The following is a 20808-nucleotide window of genomic DNA, read 5'->3' as shown; positions in this document are numbered from 1 at the left end:
TGTCTTATGATCTTGGTCATCTTAGGAGGGGTTGAATTAAATCAATTGTGTCCATAAGTGGAAATGTACACAAAAATTTGCCAATATGGTAACCTACACAGTGTTGTAACAAATGGTATCAAAAGCACAAGACACAGGAGAAAGAACAATTACGGAAAGTGTAGAGGGAGGAGCAACTAACTTGGCCATCCATAGGAATGAATACATGTACACATTAGACTTTTGGATTTAATAATGGAGGAGTTCATTCATGTGCAGGGTTTGTTCATTAGTTAAGTGTTCTTATCTTGGGATCAGCCTTTACTGGTTTGCACTACTTGCCTTAAAAGAAATAAAAATGTGAATATTTAAGCTTTTATTGAGATATTTTGTTTCTACTTAATAGCTTATTTACAAGGGCTGATAGAGTTGAATTTTAACATGGATCATTTTCTATTTTGGTATTTTTTAAGGACAGGAGTTCATTGTACTTAATGTGGAGCTGCAGTAACTAATAAAATGAGCAAAAAATGTTGCTTAATTTTATAATTTTAATTTTTTAAGGCAATATTTGTCGATCTCCAATTGCTGAAGCTATCTTCAGGAAGCTGGCAACAGACCAGGGAGTAATAAATAAAGTAAGTTATTCCATTTCTTTGTCATCAATATTATTCACTAACCCATTTAATCTCTAAACCAGTCACCCCACAAAGCTAAGCCAACTAACTAAATTATCTCTGCCACTAATTGTGTTATATAATTTCTGTACTGTCACAGTTTTGCTGAAACTGCAATAATTCGATCAATAACGAATGGGTACTTGCAATGTTTCCAGTTCCGTTTGTTCTTTTGAAATAAAATATTAAAGTTTTCAGATAACCTTCATTCTAATTCTGATGAGAATGTGATGAAAAATTGATACATGTATAACAGATCTTAATTCAGCAGTTATTTATTATTTTGCAATAATTCTTGCAAAGAATCCTTAGCATTGATATTTAACCCAAGTTTAGCAGATCACCCCCCCTTCACTCTCGTTACTTTCAAATATGTTCTACTTTCTAGTTCATTTTCATGAGTGCATTATGCTTCCTTGTAAATTGGTCTATGCCATTTGCTTTAGACATTCCATAGTGGTGTATGAGTTTTATTTCCTCGTCATCCTTAAGTAAAAACAAAAATTCTTGGTAAATTAAATTTTGGTAAATTAAGTTTATACCCACTTTATCTGCATTTGCTCATGTGAACAGATTATCAAAATTCAATTTAGCTTGGGTACATTATTTTATAACCTGTTTATTCCTTCATCAGAGTTGCATTATCCCAATCTAAATAAGGTCCATGTAAATCTTTTCCTCTTGACTTAGTGCTTTAATATTCTATCGTTATTTTGAAGCTTGAAACACTGCACTATGTTCTCTCATGCAAGGATGTGCATAAATTTACATTATCTGGCCCTTTATATTACTTTAGAAATAAACATAAGAACTTTATTCTTTTAATCACCATATGAAACTTTTCTGTTGCTACTTTATAGAGTGGAGGTATATATACAGTGGTGCTCGAAAGTTTGTAAACACTGTAGAATGTTCTCTATTTGTGCATAAATGTGATCAGATCTTCACGCAAGTCCTAAAACTAGATAGAGAACCCAATTAAATAAATAACATGAAAAAAACATTATACTGCTCATTTATTTATTGAGAAAATGATCCAATATTATATGTATGTGTTGGACAAAGTATGTGAACCTCTGTAGTATGCCTTCTACAAAAGCTATTTGAAATCAGGTGTTCCAATCAATGAGATGAGACTGGAGGTGTGGGTTGTAGAGGTGCCCTGCCCTATAAAAAAAGACACACAAAGCCAGGTTACTGGCGGAGCCTGCTCTTCTCAAGAAAGATCTGTTTATGTGCCCCATGCCTCAATCAAAACAACTTTCAGAGGACCTTCGAAGAATAATTGTAGAGATGCATGAAGCTGGAAAAGGCTACAAAAGCATTTCTAAAGACCTGAGTGTTCATGAGTCCACAGTAAGAGAAATTCTCTACAAATAGAGGAAACTCAGTACTGTTGCTTTTGAATGGAAACAAATTCCAAACATTTAAGTTGCAGATAAATACTTGAACTAAAGCTGTAACATGCTGGAAATCCTCAGCATGTGAAACAGCATCTGTGAAGAGACACAGGAAGGTAACGTTGCAGATCAGTGATACTTCACCACAAGAGTATATTGAAGTTTCAATTTAGAAAAGTGGAAGTTAGTACCGATTTATGATCTTAACAGTGTGGCTTTAATATAATAATTTTTTACTGACTGCATGGGGGAGAAAAAACAGCATGGCACTTGTGTTTCTTCCAGTGGAAAATAGACAGTGCTGCAACCTCAGCGTATGAAATAGGGAATCCGGTTGACCCACGAAGCCAAAGGTGTCTGCTGAAGCATGACGTTACCACGAATCACGTTGCCAGGCAGGTACTGTATACTAGTTTTATTTGTTTTGTTGTGGGCTATCAATTTTTTTTCTTATTGCAGTGGATGATAGACAGTGCTGGTGTAATTGACATCAATGTTGGGAAGTCCCCAGATTCAAGGGCTCTAAACTCTTTAAGACAGCATGGCATTGAGACAACACATAAGGCAAGACAGGTAGACCAACCAGCCTATTTCAACTTAATTTTTGTTTTCAAGTATGTGTTCTGTATCAAATAATGTAAATTGTAACCTCGGCTATTTAATACCACTAAGCCTTTGGTAAATTTTAAATGTGCTGACATAAAACAAAGAATGTGCATGTGTAATGCTGGTTAATATGTATTGTGTCAGCTGAGTAATATATCGGTTCTGTAGTTTACTCTTGAATACACTGTATATGATTGTAAATGATGTGTGCTTTTCTTAAGATTTAAATAAATTAAAAGGTGACTATATAACATTTACACTTCTCAGTGATGCAGCAGCAATCTTTCCATTTTTTAGATTATGAGAACACTCGGTCCTCTTTTATTGTCATTTAGAAATGCATACATGCATTAAGAAATGATACAAAGTTGCTCCGGTGTGATAACACAGAAAACAAGACAGACCAAAGACTAACACTGACAAAACCACATAATTATAACATATAGTTACAGCAGTGCAAAGCAATACCATAATTTGATGAAGAACAGTCCATAGGCACAGTAAAAAAAAAAGTCTCAAGGCCCCGAGTCGATCGACTCCAGAGTCCCCGATAGCGGCGGCAAAAGGGAGAAACTCCCTGCCATAAACCTCCAGGCACTGTCAACTTGCCGATACCTTGGAAGCAGCCGACCACAGCAGACACTGAGTCCATCCGAAGCTTCTGAGCAGCCTCTCCAATACAGCCTCCCGAGTGCCATCCTCTGCCGAGCACCTTCGACCTCTCCCCGGCCGCTGAAACACGCAAAGCCGAGGATTTCAAGGCCTTCAGCTCCAGAGATTCCGGTTACCACACAGTAGCAGCGGTAGCAAAGCAGACATTTCAGAAGTTTTCCAATCTTAAAGCAGTTAATGTGAATCACAAATATATGCTAACAATGAGGTTTTTGGGGGGGAATCTTGCAACAAGACAAAGGATGCCAATACAAATTATTTTGGTAAATGAAGGTAAATTTTTAATAATGGAAACAGACCTTCGTGTTAGAACTGTTGCAGAATATTTCTATTATTGAGCACAAGGTTTTTTAAATCAATAGTTTGCCATTGATGCAAATGGTGTATTTCACTGTATGTTCTGATATTTCAATGTACATGTGACAAATAAAACTAATCTAACCTTTCTGCTTCATGAACACTTATACAGAATTGGGAAAAAAGCTAATGGTGATGTAGTTGATCCTAATATTTCTGGGAGTTGGAGAAGGACTAAAAATTCAAGGGCTCTGTACAAGAAGGGACAGAGATGACTGTACTTCCCTGAGGAGACTCTAGTCATTCAGTGTCTGCAGTATTATGCTGCAGATGTCCTATGACTCAGTGGTGGCTAGCATTCTGTTCTACGCTGTAGTCTACTGGGGTAGCCGGGTGAGAGCAGCTGAACCCAAGAAGATCGAGAAACTTATAAGGAAGGCTGGTTCTGTTCTGGGGGTGGAAGTAAATTCCCTGGTGGTTGTGTCTGAGAGGAGGATGCTGCAGAAGCTGTGGAACATTATGGACTATCCCTCTCACCCCCTCCATGACGTCCTGGACAAACGGAAGAGCATCTTTAGTAACAGACTGATTCCACTGAGGTGCATCACTGAATGCCACAGGAGATCCTTTCTCCCTGTGGCTATAAGACTTAACAACTTCTCCTCCTTAAGTATATAAGCATATGGTTTCATCGCACATCTGTATTTTGCACTATTACTTCTTAATACACATTTTGTTTTCTTTTTCATACTTCAATGCTTACATTTTGTATTTCAATGTATATATTTCTGACTGAGCATCTTTGCAACAATAATTTCCTTCAGGATAAATAAGATTTATCTTATTTACTGTATACCCATGTTTGTAAAAATTGGAAATGGGTAGATCTTTAATAGTTTTCAATTTATATTAAACACTTACATTTTTCTCCCAACTCTTTCTGATAAGTTAAATGGATAAACTGATATTCCCAAATGCTCCCAATGTTGGCAGTCACTTACAGAGACTAAGTTCTACGCCAGTAAAATTTGGGTCTGCAATAAAATAGAATTTTATAAGCTGAGAAAATGTACAGCTGCAATTGTTTAACATGGTTCTCTAGAGATGAATCTCCAGGCAATAGAAATTAATACACAACCAAGAAATTTAAGGATTTACCTGCTGTAATTTTATTCATTTCTTGAAAAAGTAGGAATTAGAACGTAGAATTATGCAGCACAAGAACAGGCACTTTGGCCCATAATGCTGTGCCAAACTAATTAAGCTAATGACAACTCATCCCTTCTGCCTGAGCATGGTTTATATCTTTTCATTCTCTTCATATTCATGTTCCAGTCCAAAAGCCTCTGAAATGCCTCTATCATATCCGCCTTCCCCTGGCACCTCATTCCAGGTACCCGCAACATCTCCTTTTGAACTTTTCACCTCTAGTATTAGACAGTTTGACCTGATGGAGGGGATTGGTGGGAAATACCAGCAAAACATATAAACTTCTCATAATTTTATAAACTTCTATCAGATTTCCCCTCAGCCTTCACTACTCCAAAAGAAAATAAACCTAGTGTTTTTTTTTCAACCTTTCCTTACATGCCCTCATACACGGGTTACCATGACATACAAAATTTATGCATGACTTGGGCAGGCCTCTACTGACACCTGCTGTCACCAAACAGTTCACGTGGCACTTTTGGAATAGTGCCTGACAAGGTTTGCACGAGGTCTCCAAGTTTTTATTTTGCATCTCAGTTTTTTAATTTTCTGCCCTTTTAGAAAATAATCTAAGTTTTTGTTCCTTCTACTAAAGTGCATGACACTATATTCCATCTGCCAAATCTGCCACATTTTGGTAGGACTAATCAAAATAGGACATACATGGTAAATGGTAGGGCATTGAGGAATGCAGTAGAATGAACTGATCTAGAAATAATGGTGCATAGTTCCCTGAAGGTGGAATCTCATGTGGATAGGGTGGTGAAAGCTTTTGGTATGCTGGCCTTTATAAATCAGAGCATTGAGTATAGGAGTTGGGATGTAATGTTAAAATTGTACAGGGCTAAATTTGGAGTATTGTGTACAGTTCTGGTCACCGTATTATAGGAAAGATGTCAACATATAGAGAGAGTACAGAGGAGATTTACTGGAATGTTACTGGGGTTTCAGCACCTAAGTTTCAGAGAAAGATTGAAGTTAGGTCTTTATTCTTTGGAGCGTAGACGGTTGAGCGGGGACTTGATAGAGATTTTAAAATTATGAGGGGGGATAGATGGAGTTGACATGGATAGGTTTTTTCCATTGAGAGTAAGGGAGATTCAAAGAGGACATGAGTTGAGAGTTAAGGGGCAAAAGTTTAGGGGTAACACGAGGGGGAACTTCTTTACTCAGAGAGCGGTAGCTGCATGGAAAGAGCTTCCAGTAGAGTGGTAGAGGCAAGTTCGATTTTGTCATTTAACAAAAAATTGGATAGGTGTATGGACAGGAAAGGGATGGAGGGTTATGGGCTGAGTGCAGGTAGATGGGACTAGGTGAGAGTAAGCGTTCAGCACGGACTAAAAGGACCAAGATGGCCTGTTTCTGTGCTGTAATTGTTATATGGTTATATAAGTGGCGCTATAAGAGAGAAAAATAGCGAACATGTTCATAGATTCATGGACTATTCAGAAATCTTATGCTGAAGGGAAAGAAGCTGTCCTAAAACATAGAGTGTGCATCCGTAGTGTCCTGTATCCCCCTCTGATGAGAAAAGGGCATGTCCTGGATAGTGAGAGTCCCAAATGGATGGATGCTGCCTTTTTAATAGAAGCTCGTGCTCATGATGAAGCTGCCTGTCTCTACAACCCTGTTTTTCAATCCTGTGCATTGGAGCCTCCATACCAGATGGTGATACAACCACTCTGAATGTTCTTCACAGTACATCTGTAGACGTTTGCTAGAGTCTTTGATAACATACAAAATATCCTCAAGCTACTAACGATGTTTGATAAGGCCCGTTGCCATGACTCCTTCGTGACTGCATCAATATGTTGGGCCAAGGATAGATCCTCTGAGATGTTGACAGCCAGGAACTTGAAACTGGTCAGTGCATGAAGGGATATGGGGGAGACGAGACTGGAGATTGGGGCTGAGAGGAAAATTGGGTCAGCCATGATGAAACGGCAGAGCAGACTCGATGGGCCAAATGGCCTAATTCTGCTCATATGTCTTGTGGTCTTATGGTCTTGTTATAAACCTGATTTTGAATCTGATGGTTTATGTAATATACAATCTTAAAATCTAGCGCACCTAAAGTTTAGCTCCAATTTGCTTCTACTGTTGCCAACTGGCAGTGACAATGTTGCTGGTAGTAGCAGACATCTGCCAACTTATGGGTCAGGGGATTTTATTAGGACGGAGTAACATCCTGGGTAAACTGGAAGGCACCGGTTCAGCAATTGGTGTATGCTTTCGCCAAGTTACTATCCTTTCGACTTGAAATATGAGCAGATACTTATGGGTCAGGCGGTCTTGCCCATTGACTTGTTTATTTATTTAAAACTGACTGCAGTCTAAGGTAATGAATTTCCTCTGAGATTTGAAATAAAAGTGTTAGTGAAATAAAAAATTTGAAATAAAAGGTTAGGGGATGGTTAAGTAATTTCTGCTCCAGGTTATGCATTGCATTTGACAGCATTCACTTTGCAAATATTGTACTGAAATTAACAAAGGGCACAATAGGCACAAATCTCCATGAACCTGGATCCTATTTCTTTTGGTCAGTGGCATGTAATTAACTGTTGGTAAAGCAGTGGACCAGATTTTCCTGTGCTCCGCCTGCTGACCATGCTACTGTAAGGACATGGGGGACCCATCTCATTGATCTTTGAGTTGGGCAACAAGGATTTGATCGCAAGTGGGTCATACGTCCACTTAGGTTCTGCCTGAAAACAAAACAGTGAACCCTTGTCAAATCTGTTAAGGATGTTAAAATGTATGGAATATCTATGATATTTAAAGACACCTAAACTATTAAAGTTTACAGCAGTATTATTTTAATAATTAATTTAAATGGACAGAACCTTTTTAATATTAAAGTGATGTCATTGTACGCAAAAATAGTATGCATCCACAGGCTGAGCACTCTTGTTGGAATGAATGATATCTCCAATCTTGCACCAGTTTGATTCTATATGTACCGGTATTTCAACATCAGATTGTAGTGAAAGCCTGATGGTTATCATTACTGAATTATTTTGGTATTTGCTTTATTATTACTGAGATGCAATGACAATCTTTGTTTTCATGCCATCTAAACAGATCATTGGTTGGTACTTTAAGTATAACAGTCAGGAAATTATGTTGTAGATGTATATAACTTTAGTTAGTGTGCATTTAGAAATATTTTGAGCATTTCTGGTCACCTCATTATGGGAAGCTTTGTAAAGGGTGCAGAAGATGTTTCCAAGGATGCTGAGTAACACACACTAAATACTGGAGGACTCGTTAGGTCAGGCAGCCTCAGTGGGGAGGAATAAACATTGATGTTTCAGGCAGAGACCTTTCATTGGGTCTTTTAAGTTTTGTCTCAAGACATTGACTTCTTATTCCTTTCCATAGATGCTGCATGACCTGTTGAGTTTCTCCAAAATTTTGTGTCTGTTACTCTAGATTTCCAGCACGTACAGATTCTCTTGTGCTTATTACAGAGATGCTGCATGGATTAGAGTGTATGAGCTCAAAGGAGATGTTGGGTGAACTTATTTTCCTTTCTCTGCTGTGTCAGATGCTGAGGGGAGACCTGATAGAAAGTTTATAAGGTTATGAGATGCATAGACAGGTTAGAAAAATAAAAAAAACTCTTTCCAGGATTAGAAATGTCAAGTACTAGATGACATGTATTTAATTTTGACTTTGAGAAACAGCACAGTTACTCAGGTTGGAGGAACAACACCTTATATTCCGTCTGGGTAGCCTACTCAGGTTGGAGGAACAACGCCTTATATTCCGTCTGGGTAGCCTTCTCACCCTGTCTCTTGCAAAAACGCCATCCCCTTCTCGCAATTCCTCCGTCTCCACCGCATCTGCTCTCAGGATGAGGCTTTTCATTCTAGGACGAGGGAGATGTCTTCCTTTTTTAAAGAAAGGGGCTTCCGTTCCTCCACTATCAACTCTGCTCTTAAACGCATCTCCCCCATTTCACGTACATCTGCTCTCACTCCATCCTCCCACCACCCCACTAGGAATAGGGTTCCCTTGGTCCTCACCTACCACCCCACCAGCCTCCGGGTCCAACATATTATTCTCCGTAACTTCCGCCACCTCCAACGGGACCCCACCATTAAGCACATCTTTCCCTCCCCCCCCCCTGCATTCCGCAGGGATCGCTCCCTACGCAACTCCCTTGTCCATTCGTCCCCCCCATCCCTCCCCACTGATCTCCCTCCTGGCACTTATCCGTGTAAGCAGAACAAGTGCTACACATGCCCTTACACTTCCTCCCTTACCACCATTCAGGGCCCCAAACAGTCCTTCCAGGTGAGGCAACACTTCACCTGTGAGTCGACTGGGGTGATATACTGCGTCCGGTACTCCCGATGTGGCCTTTTATATATTGGCGAGACCCGACGCAGACTGGGAGACCGCTTTGCTGAACATCTACGCTCTGTCCGCCAGAGAAAGCAGGATCTCCCGGTGGCCACACATTTTAATTCCACATCCCATTCCCATTCTGACATGTCTATCCACGGCCTCCTCTACTGTAAAGATGAAGCCACACTCAGGTTGGAGGAACAACACCTTATATTCCGTCTGGGTAGCCTCCAACCTGTGGCATGAACATCGACTTCTCTAACTTCCACTAAGGCCCCACCTCCCCCTCGTACCCCACCTGTTACTTATTTTTATGCACACATTCTTTCTCTCACTCTCCTTTTTCTCCCTCTGTCCCTCTGAATATACCTCTTGCCCATCCTCTGGGTCCCCCGCCCCCTTGTCTTTCTTCCCGGACCTCCTGTCCCATGATCCTCTTGTATCCCCTTTTGCCTATCACCTGTCCAGCTCTTGACTCTATCCCTCCCCCTCCTGTCTTCTCCTATCATTTTGGATCTCCCCCTCCCCCTCCAACTCTCAAATCCCTTACTCACTCTTCCTTCAGTTAGTCTTGACGAAGGGTCTCGGCCTGAAACGTCGACTGCACCTCTTCCTACAGATGCTGCCTGGCCTGCTGCGTTCACCAGCAACTTTGATGTGTGTTGCTTGAATTTCCAGCATCTGCAGAATTCCTGTTGTTTGCAGTTACAGGTCCTTCTGGCTCAATGAGCCTGCACCATCCAATTATACCAATTAACCTTATGATTTTGTGGCTAAGTACAGCTCCAGTGCCGAACTTAATTTTGTTAACAATACATTTACATGGAACACTGCTACAAGAAAGCAGCATCCATCAATGGTCTTTGGGCCGAAGAAGTCCATGCCCTCCTCTCACTACCATTAATAGGCAGGAGGTACAAAAGCCTTGGTTTGTAAACCAACAGGTTCTGGACAATTATTACCCTATGACCATCAGGCTCCTGAACTGGTGTGGATAACTTCATTTACAACTACTCTGAATTGATTCTACTCCCTAGAGAATCAGTTTTAACTGTTCCTGACAACTCGTGTTTGCAGTATTTTTATTTGTGTGGTTTGCCTTCATTTTGCATATTAGTTGTTTTATCAGTCTTTGCTTTATATATAGTTTTTTCGTAAAATTTTGTTGTATTTTTTCATCAATGCATGCAAGAAAATGAATCCCAATGTAGTATATGGTAACGTACTGTATATTTTGAACTTTGAAATTTACTGTAGCATCATTATGAATGAGGAAGTGTTGTAGGTCGTCAAGTACATTGAGTTGGATATATCCCCAGGGTATGATTCAGTGTACTCCAAGCTATTCTGAGAAGCAAGGAAAGGGATTGCTGGGGCACTGGCAGAGATATTTATATCTTCATTAGGCATGGGTTGGATTACCAAAAATTTGCAGGGCAGCTAATGTTATGATTTTGTTTAAAGGGAACCACAGGCTGGTCATGAGAATGTTACTGGAAGGATTTCTGAGCGATAGGGTTTATATGCATTTGAAAGGGATGGTCAACAGATCAACATAGTTTTGATTATGGGAGATCATCTCATAATTTTTTGAGGTATCTGAGAGGATTGACAAGCATAGTCGAGATCAGCAATGTTCACTGAAAGGTCTGAAAGGTCCTGTATGGTAGGCTGGTCCAGAGAATAGAAAACATGGGGTCCAAAGTGAGATGGCAATTGAATACTAAATTGAATTTTCAGATTAGAGACTTGTAAGTTATATCACTGGTCCCAATGTTTTGTCCTGTATTTTTTGTCATACATTTTAATGGTTTAGAAGAGAATTTAAGTGGCATGATTAATAAGTTTGTAGATGACACTACGATTAGTCATATTGCAGACGGTGAAAGTGGTTGTCGAAGGTTCCAGATCAACTGGGAAAGTAGGCAAAGGGTTTGGGAAATTAATTCATACAAGTGTGAAGTGATGCATTTTGCGAAGATAAAGCAGACCAGGACAATACGCAGTGAATGGCAAGACCCTGTTGAGTATTTTAGAACAGCTTGGACCACAGAATGCATGTACATAGTTTAGACTGTAAGACATAAGAGCAGAATTAGGCCATTTGGCTCATTGAGTCTGCTCTGCCATTCAGCCATTGCTGATCCTTTCTTTCCTCTCCTCAGCCCCACTCCCCGGCCTTCTCCCATAACCTTTGATGCCATATCCAATCAAGAAACTATCAGTCTCTGCCTTGTACACCCAGTGATCTGGCCTCCACAGCTACCTGTGGTAACAAATTCCCCATTTCACCACCCTCTGGCTAAAGAAATTTCTCCACATCTCTGTTTTAAATGGATGCCCCCTCTATCCTGAGGCTGTGCCCTCTTGTCCTAGACTCTCTGACCATAGGACATAGTAACATAAGTAGGCCATTCGGCCCATCGAGTCTGCTCTGCCATTCAATCATGGGCTGATCCAATTCTTCCAGTCATCCCCACTCCCCTGCCTTCTCCCCGTACCCTTTGATTCCCTGGCTAATCAAGGACCTTTCTATCTCTGCCTTAAATGCACCCACTGACTTGGCCTCCACAGCCGCTCATGGCAACAAGTTCTACAGATTTACCACACTCTGACTAAAATAATTTCTCCGCATCTCTGTTCTAAATGGACGTCCTTTCAATCCTGAAGTCCTGCCCTCTTGCCCTAGACTCCCCTACCATGGGAAATAACTTTGCCCTATCTAATCTGTTCAGACCTTTTAACATTTGGAATGTTTCTATGCGATCTCCACTCATTCTCCTGAACTGCAGGGAATAAGCCCAAGAGCTGCCAGACGTTCCTCATACGGTAACCCTTTCATTCCTGGAATCATTCTCGTGAATCTTCTCTGAACCCTCTCCAATGTCAGTATATCCTTTCTAAAATAAGGAGCCCAAAACTGCACACAATACTCCGTGTGGTCTCACGAGTGCCTTATAGAGCCTCAACATCACATCCCTGCTCTTGTATTCTATACCTCTAGAAATGAATGCCAACATTGCATTCACCTTCTTCACAATGGACTCAACCTGGAGGTTAACCTTTAGCGTACCTTGCACAAGGGATCCCAATTCCCTTTGCATCTCTGCACTTTGAATTCTCTCCCCATCTACGTTTGTAAATAACAGATGGGGAGCCCGTTTATTTCTTCCACCAAAATGCATGACCATACACCTTCCAAAATTGTGTTTCATTTGCTATTTCTTTGCCCATTCTCCTAAACTATCTAAATCTCTCTGCAGGCTCTCTGTTTCCTCAACACTACCCACTCCTCCACCTATCTTTGTATCTTCGGCAAAGTTAGCCACAAATTCATTAATCCCATAGTCCAAACCATTGATATACATCGTACACCGGCCCCTATGGAACTCCCCTGGTAACTGGCAGCCAGCCAGAATAGGATCCTTTTGTTCCCACTCTCTGTTTCTGCTGACCAGCCAATGCTCCACCCATGCTGGTAACTTCACAGTAATTCCATGGGCTCTTACCAGCCTCATTGTTAAAGGCCTTCTGAAAATCCAAGTACACCACGTCTACGGCATCTACTTTGTCTACCCTGCTTGTAATTTCCTCAAAGAATTGAAGTAGGTTTGTCAGGATTTTCCTTTCAGAAAACCATGCTGGCTTTGGTCTATCTTGTCATGTGCTTCCAGGTACTCCGTAATCTCATCCCTAACAATCGATTTCAATAACTTCCCAACCACTGATGTTAGGCTAACAGGTCTATAGTTTCCTTTCTGCTACCTCCCACCCTTCTCAGATAGCGGTGTAACATTTGTAATTTTCCAATCATCTGGTACATTGCCAGAACCTATTGATTCTTGAAAGGTCATCATTAATGCCTCCGCAACCTCTCCAACTATTTCCTTCAGAACCCAAGGGTGCACTCCATCAGGTCCAGGACATTTATCCACCCTCAGACGATTAAGCTTCCTGAGCACCTTCTCAGTCATAATTTTCACTGCACAAATTTCACTTCCCTGAATGTCTGGTATACTGCATACATCTTCCACTGTAAAGACTAATGCAAAATACGCATTCAGTTCCTCTGCCTTCTTTGCATCTGTCATTACAATATCTCCAGCGTCATTTTCTATTGGTCCTATATCTACCCTCAACTCTGTTTTATCCTTTATATACTTAAAAAAGCTTTTAGTATCTTCTTGGATATTAGTCAGCCACTTCCTTTCATAATTCATCTTTTCATTTTTAATGACTTACTTAGTTTCCTTCTGCAAGTTTTTAAAAGCTTCCCAATCCTCTAATCTTCCCACTGGCTTCCTTGTATGCCCTCTCTTTTGCTTTTATTTTGGCTCTGACTTCACTTGTCAGCCACGGTAGTGTCCTTCTTCCCTTTGAAAATTTCTTCTTATTTAGAATGTATCTTTCTTGCACTTCCCTCATTTTTGCAGAAACTCCATCCGTTGTTGCTCTGCTGTCCTTCCTGCAGTTGTCCCTTTCCTGTCAACTTCAGCCAGTTTCGCTCTCATGCCATTGTATTTTCCTTTATTCCACTGAAATACCAACACATTGGATTTTATTTTTTCCCTCTCAAATTTCAGTGTGAGCTTGATCATATTGTGATCACTGTTCCCAAAGGGTTCCTTAACCTTAAGCTCTTTTATCACCTCCGGATCATTGGACAACACCCAATCTAGTGGGCTCAACAACAAGCTGTTCTAAAAGGCCATCCCTTAAACATTCTACAGATTATCTCTTGAGATCCAGTACAGACCTTGTTTTCCCAATCCACTTTCATGTTAAAATCCCCAACGATTATCATGACATTGCCTTTCTGACACGCCTTTTCTATCTGTTGCTGTAATTTGTAATTGACATCCGGGCTGCTGTTTGGAGGCGTGTATGTAACTGTTATTAAGGTCCTTTTACCCTTGCCATTTCTTAACTCAACCCATAGAGACTGTACACCTTCCAATCCTATGTCATCTCTTCCTAATGATTTAATATTATTTCTTACACACAGAGCTACACCACCCCGTCTGCCTACTAATCTATCTTTCCAATACACCGTATATCCTTGGACGTTCAGCTCCCAATGGCAACCAAGTTTCAGAGATGGCCATGTCATATTTTCCAATCTGTAGTGGAATTTCAAGATCATCCATTTTATTCCTTATGCTGTGTGCATTCAAATATAACAGTCCAGTATTTGTTGCTTTCTGTTTGAGCTGCACCACGCCTCTATTTCCCTGTAACTCATGCCGTTGGCTGTAATTAAGCCTCATCTCCTGCCTGTTTTTTCTATAATCTCTGTTGCACGCTATTTCTGATGTATTTTTGTCTTCCCCTTCCTCAACCCTATCACTCTGGTTCCCATCCCCTGCCAAATTAGTTTAAACCCTCCCTAACAGCTCTATTAAATGTGCCCGCTAGGATATTGGATCCCTTTGGGTTCAGGTGTAAGCTGTCCCTTTAGTACAGGTCGTACCTCCCCCAGAAGAGGCCCTGATGATCCAAGAATCTAAAGCCCTGCCCCCGACACCAGTCTCTCAGCCACACATTAATATGCCTGATCATGCTATTCTTGCATTCGTTTAGTGCCCCTTATCTAAGAAAAGATGTGGTATTGGAGAGGGTCCAGAGGAGGTTCATGAGAATGATTCTAGGAATGAAAGCGAGACAATGGATGTTGTCTACAAGGAATTAGCAAGGCCTTTGGCAAAGTTCCACATGGGAAGTTGGTCAAGAAAGTTCAGACACTTGGCATTCAGGATAAGGTAGTTGAGATAGGATATTGGCTTTGTAGGAGAAGCCAGAGAGTGGCAATAGATAGTTGCTTCTCTGACTAGAGGCCTGCAACTAATGGTGTGCCACAGGGATTGGTGCTGGCTCTGTTTTTTGTTATCTATATGAACAATTTGGATGACACTGTCAGAAAATTTGTGGATAATACAAAGACTCCTGGTGTCGTGGACGATGAGGAAGCTATCAAAGCTTGCAGTGGGATCTAGACTAGCTGAAAATGAGCTGCAAAATGGCAGATGGAATTTAATGCAAACAAGTATGAGGTGTTTGTGAGGACAAACCAGAGTAGGATTTATAGACTGAGGAGTATGGTAGAACAGAGGGATCTGGGAATACAGATCCATAACTCCATGAAAGTGGCATCACAGTTAGATGGGGTCATAAAGAGACCATTTGACACCTTGGCCTTCATAAATCAAAGTACTTAGTGTAGGAGTTGGGGTGTTGTATTGAAGTTGTATAAGTTGTGAGGCCTAAATTGGAGTATTATGTGCAGTTCTGATTATATATCTACAGGAAAGCTGTAAATAAGGTTGAAGGAGTGCATAGAAAATTTACAGGGATGTTGCTGGCAGTTGAGGACCTGAGTCATAGGAAAGGTTGAATAAGTTTGGACTTTATTCCCTAAAGCATAGGAGATTAAGGGGAGATTTGATGAAGGTATGCAAAATTATGAGGGATATAGATAAGGTAAATACAAGCAGGCTTTTTCAGCTGAGTTTGGACAAGAACTAGAGGTCATATTTTAAGGATGAAAGGTTAAATGTTTAAGGGGAACAGGAAGGAAAACTTCTTCACTTAAAGGGTGGTGAAAGTGTAAAGGGGCTGCCAGCAGAAGTGTTGTATGTAGGTTCGATTTCAGCAAGAGACATTTCAATAGTTACATTGATGGGAGGTGTACAGAGGGCTGTGGTCCAGCTGTAGTTTGATGGGACTAGGCAGATTAATAGTATGGCATGGACTATATGGGCCAAATGGCCTTTTAAGTACTGTAGTGACCTATGACTTTATGGCTCTACACCCAACTCAAACAGCATTTATAAATTTACCGGTGACACGGCTGTCATTGCAGAATTTTAGAGCCATACAGGAGTGAGATGGGTTGAGTGCAATATCATTAAGATCAAGAAATTGATGTGGACTTCAGAAAGGGGAAGTCAAGAAAACACACACCAGTCCACATTGTGCAGGGTGAGCAGCTTCAAGTTCCTGGGCATCAACATCTCAGAGGAGGTATTCTGGGCCCAGCATACTGATGCTATCATGAAGAAGGCATGCTAGTGTCTATACTTTATTGGGAGATTGAGAAGATTTTGTATGTCACCAAACACTGGGAAATTTTTATATTACTATACCATGGAGAGCATTCTGACTGGTTGCATCATCACCTGATATGCTGGCTTCAATGCATAGGATCAGCAGAGGACATGTCTGAAGAAGTCAGCACCTATCATTAAGGATCTTCACCATTCACCACATTGCTCGTCTCATTGCTACGATCAGGGAGGAGGTACAGAACCTGAAGACTCATACTCAAAGTTTTAGGAACAGCTTCTTGCCCTCTTCCATAGATTTCTGAATGGTCCATGAACCCATAAACAGCAGGCATGAACTTCAGATTGCGGCCCCTGCCATTGATCTCGACAGCTCCAACACTCAGGGCATATTCAAAACCCGGACTCCAGCAACGACCATGGACACCTTCACAGCGATTGCGCAACCACCAACTGCGACTCCAGCCTTGAACTCCAGGCCGGGTCTTTATGTGCTGCTGTTGTGACTCCCGTCTCCCCTTCCCCCACCACCACTCCACAGCCCCGTCTTCCTCGATCCCACCGTCAACTCCTGGGCCCTCAGAGGCTCCATCTTCCTCTCATCCCAACCCTCCCCTCTCCATTGACACCCCTAGCCTCCCCCCTCCCCGCTCTGATCCCAGCTCTCATCCGTGCCGGGTCTTTACCATCCCCTCCGACCTTCAACTGTCGGAGGCAGAACGCTCTGTTCTCAGTAAGGGCCTCACCTTTGTCCCCCTTCGCCCACACCTCAGCGAGTTCCGTGTTCGCCACGATGCGGAACTTTTCTTTCTCCGTCTCCGAGCCTACTTCTTCGGCAAGGCCTCTTCCACCCCCACCGATGACCCCTTCTCCCGTCTTCAACCCTCCTCTTCTTCATGGACACCCCGCTCTGGTCTTCTGCCTGCTCTGGATCTCTTTATCGCTAATTGCCGACGGGACATCAACCGTCTCGACTTCACCGCACCTTGTCCCCATTCCAACCTCACTCCTTCTGAACGCTCTGCTCTCCACTCCCTCCACACTAATCCTAACCTTATTATTAAACCCGCCGATAAGGGGGGTGCTGTTGTAGTCTGGCGTACTGACCTCTACCTTGCCGAGGCACAGCGACAACTCGCGGATACCTCCTCTTATTTACCCCTCGATCGTGACCCCACTAAGGAGCACCAGCCATTGTCTCCCACACCATCACCGACTTTATCCGCTCAGGGGATCTCCCATCCAGTGCTACCAACCTTATAGTTCCCACACCCCGCACTTCCCGTTTCTACCTCCTACCCAAGATCCACAAACCTGCCTGTCCAGGTAGACCCATTATTTCAGCTTGCTCCTGCCCCACCGAACTCATTTCTGCATACCTCGACACTGTTTTATCACCCCTTGTTCAATCCCTTCCGACCTATGTTCGTGACACTTCTCACGCTCTTAAACTTTTCGATGATTTTAGGTTCCCTGGCCCCCACCGCTTTATTTTCACCATGGATGTCCAGTCCTTATATACTTCCATCCCCCATCAGGAAGGTCTCAAAGCTCTACGCTTCTTTTTGGATTCCAGACCTAATCAGTTCCCCTCTACCACCACCCTGCTCCGTCTAGCGGAATTAGTCCTCACTCTTAATAATTTCTCCTTTGGCTCCTCCCACTTCCTCCAAACTAAAGGTGTAGCTATGGGCACCCGTATGGGTCCTAGCTATGCCTGCCTTTTTGTTAGGTTTGTGGAACAATCTATGTTCCGTGCCTATTCTGGTATCTGTCCCCCACTTTTCCTTCGCTACATTGACGACTGCATTGGCGCTGCTTCCTGCACGCATGCAGAACTCGTTGACTTTATTAACTTTGCCTCCAACTTTCACCCTGCCCTCAAGTTTACCTGGTCCATTTCCGACACCTCCCTCCCCTTTCTAGATCTTTCTGTCTCTGTCTCTGGAGACAGCTTATCCACTGATGTCTACTATAAGCCTACTGACTCTCACAGCTATCTGGACTATTCCTCTTCTCACCCTGTCTCTTGCAAAAACGCCATCCCCTTCTCGCAATTCCTCCGTCTCCGCCGCATCTGCTCTCAGGATGAGGCTTTTCATTCTAGGACGAGGGAGATGTCTTCCTTTTTTAAAGAAAGGGGCTTCCGTTCCTCCACTATCAACTCTGCTCTTAAACGCATCTCCCCCATTTCACGTACATCTGCTCTCACTCCATCCTCCCGCCACCCCACTAGGAATAGGGTTCCCCTGGTCCTCACCTACCACCCCACCAGCCTCCAGGTCCAACATATTATTCTCCGTAACTTCCGCCACCTCCAACGGGATCCCACCACTAAGCACATCTTTCCCTCCCCCCCCCCTCTGCATTCCGCAGGGATCGCTCCCTACACAACTCCCTTGTCCATTCGTCCCCCCCATCCCTCCCCACGGATCTCCCTCCTGGCACTTATCCGTGTAAGCGGAACAAGTGCTACACATGCCCTTACACTTCCTCCCTTACCACCATTCAGGGCCCCAAATAGTCCTTCCAGGTGAGGCAACACTTCACCTGTGAGTCGACTGGGGTGATATACTGCGTCTGGTGCTCCCGATGTGGCCTTTTATATATTGGCGAGACCCGATGCAGACTGGGAGACCACTTTACTGAACATCTACTTCTACATCAGCCAGAGAAAGCAGGATCTCCCAGTAGCCACACATTTTAATTCCACATCCCATTCCCATTCTGACATGTCTATCCACGGCCTCCTCTACTGTAAAGATGAAGCCACACTCAGGTTGGAGGAACAACACCTTATATTCCGTCTGGGTAGCCTCCAACCTGATGGCATGAACATCGACTTCTCTAACTTCCGCTAAGGCCCCACCTCCCCCTCGTACCCCATCTATTACTTATTTTTATGCACACATTCTTTCTCTCACTCTCCTTTTTCTCCCTCTGTCCCTCTGAATATACCTCTTGCCCATCCTCTGGGTTCCCCCCCCCACTCTTTGTCTTTCTTCCCGGACCTCCTGTCCCATGATCCTCTCGTATCCCCTTTTGCCTATCACCTGTCCAGCTCTTGGTTCTATCCCTCCCCCTCCTGTCTTCTCCTATCATTTTGGATCTCCCCCTCCCCCTCCAACTTTCAAATCCCTTACTCACTCTTCCTCCAGTTAGTCCTGACGAAGGGTCTCAGCCTGAAACGTCGACTGCGCCTCTTCCTACAGATGCTGCTTGGCCTGCTGCATTCACCAGCAACTTTGATGTGTGTTGCTTGAATTTCCAGCATCTGCAGAATTCCTGTTGTTAACCCATAAACACTGTTTTGTTCTCTTTTTGCAATATCTTATTTTTATATTTCTTATGATAACTTATAGTAATTTTATGTATTGTTCTATACCGCTGCCACAAAACAACAAATTTCACATGTCAGTGATAACAAAGCTGATTCTAATTTTCTGGCATTTCACCCATGACGAATCATGATGCAAGTATCTCAGCCAGGATTCATAATGCCTTAATATATCAGAGCAGAATTAGGCCATTTGGCCCATCACGTCTACTCTGCCATTTCATCATGGCTGATCCAATTTTCCTCTCAGCCTCCACAGCATTTCCCTTCATGCCCTGACCAACCATGAATCTCTCAACCTCATCCTTAAATATACATAAAGATTTGACCTCCACAGCTGCTTGTGGGAACAAATTCCACAGATTCCTCACTCTCTGGCTAAAGAAATTCCTCCTCATCCCTGTTCTAAAAGAGCATCCCTCTATTCTGAGGAGTTTCCTCTGGTCTTAGAGACTGCCACAATGGGAAACGTCTTCTCCACATCCAATCTTATCAAGGCCTTTCACCATTTGATACGTTTCAGTGACATCCCTCCCTCTCATTCTTCTGAATTCCAGCGAATAAACGCCCAGGGCCAACAATCACTTATATTTGACAAGCCATTTAATCCTGTAATCATTTTTGTTTTGGTTTTTTCCTCTCTAACTTATCAGAGTTTTCTTGGATCTACCTGATCAGGTTTTAGAAATTTATTTACCTTCATGCACTTTAGTTCATTGAGCACCTCCTTTACTGTAATGTGTGCTTTTCCCAAAATTTTCCCATTAACTTTCCTAGTTCCAAAGTTTTTGTCTTCCACCATCGTAAAAAAAAACAGATGAGAAATATTCATTGAGGACCTTAATGATTTGCTATGGTTCCACACATAGATGTACACTTTTGTCTCTCAGGTACTCTATTCTCTCTCTGGTTACGCTTTTGTCTTTAATATACTGTAAAAATCTATTTGTGTTCTTAATCTTCTCTGCCAAAGCCGTCTCACGCCCCCGTATCTTGATTTCCTTCTTGACACTCTTGCATTCCCTATACACCTCCAAAGTTTCACTTAATTCCGTGTGACCTCTACCCAATCCATGTCTCATTTTTTCAAGCCACTGTCCTAATATCTCATGTCATATTTTGTCAACCTTGCCCATCACTCCACTAGGAACATGCAGAACTTGAGCTCTCACTCCGATATGCCGCAGGTCCCCTTGCTCATAATCAACCTAATCCTT

The 20808-nt window shown here is 42.4% G+C and overlaps 1 protein-coding gene across 6 annotated transcripts in view; it reads left to right on the top strand.

Annotated features, from left to right (window-relative positions):
• Positions 1-20808, top strand: part of acp1 (acid phosphatase 1) — a 45698-nt gene that overhangs the window by 17689 nt on the left and 7201 nt on the right. For 2 of the 6 annotated variants that reach the window (XM_063038574.1, XM_063038547.1), the window contains 2 exons: positions 544-617; positions 2342-2455. In XM_063038574.1, the coding sequence (XP_062894644.1) occupies positions 544-617; positions 2342-2455 (188 nt within the window). Of the gene's footprint in view, positions 1-543; positions 618-2341; positions 2456-2515; positions 2630-20808 lie in introns of all 6 variants that reach the window. The other 4 variants (XM_063038544.1, XM_063038564.1, XM_063038554.1 and 1 more) reach the window with 3 other exon arrangements.

This window comes from Mobula hypostoma, chromosome 2 (genome assembly GCF_963921235.1).
Source record: "Mobula hypostoma chromosome 2, sMobHyp1.1, whole genome shotgun sequence".
Lineage (NCBI taxonomy): Eukaryota > Metazoa > Chordata > Chondrichthyes > Myliobatiformes > Myliobatidae > Mobula > Mobula hypostoma.
Note: the sequence above shows the minus strand (reverse complement) of the source record. Positions and strands in the feature narration are given on the sequence as shown.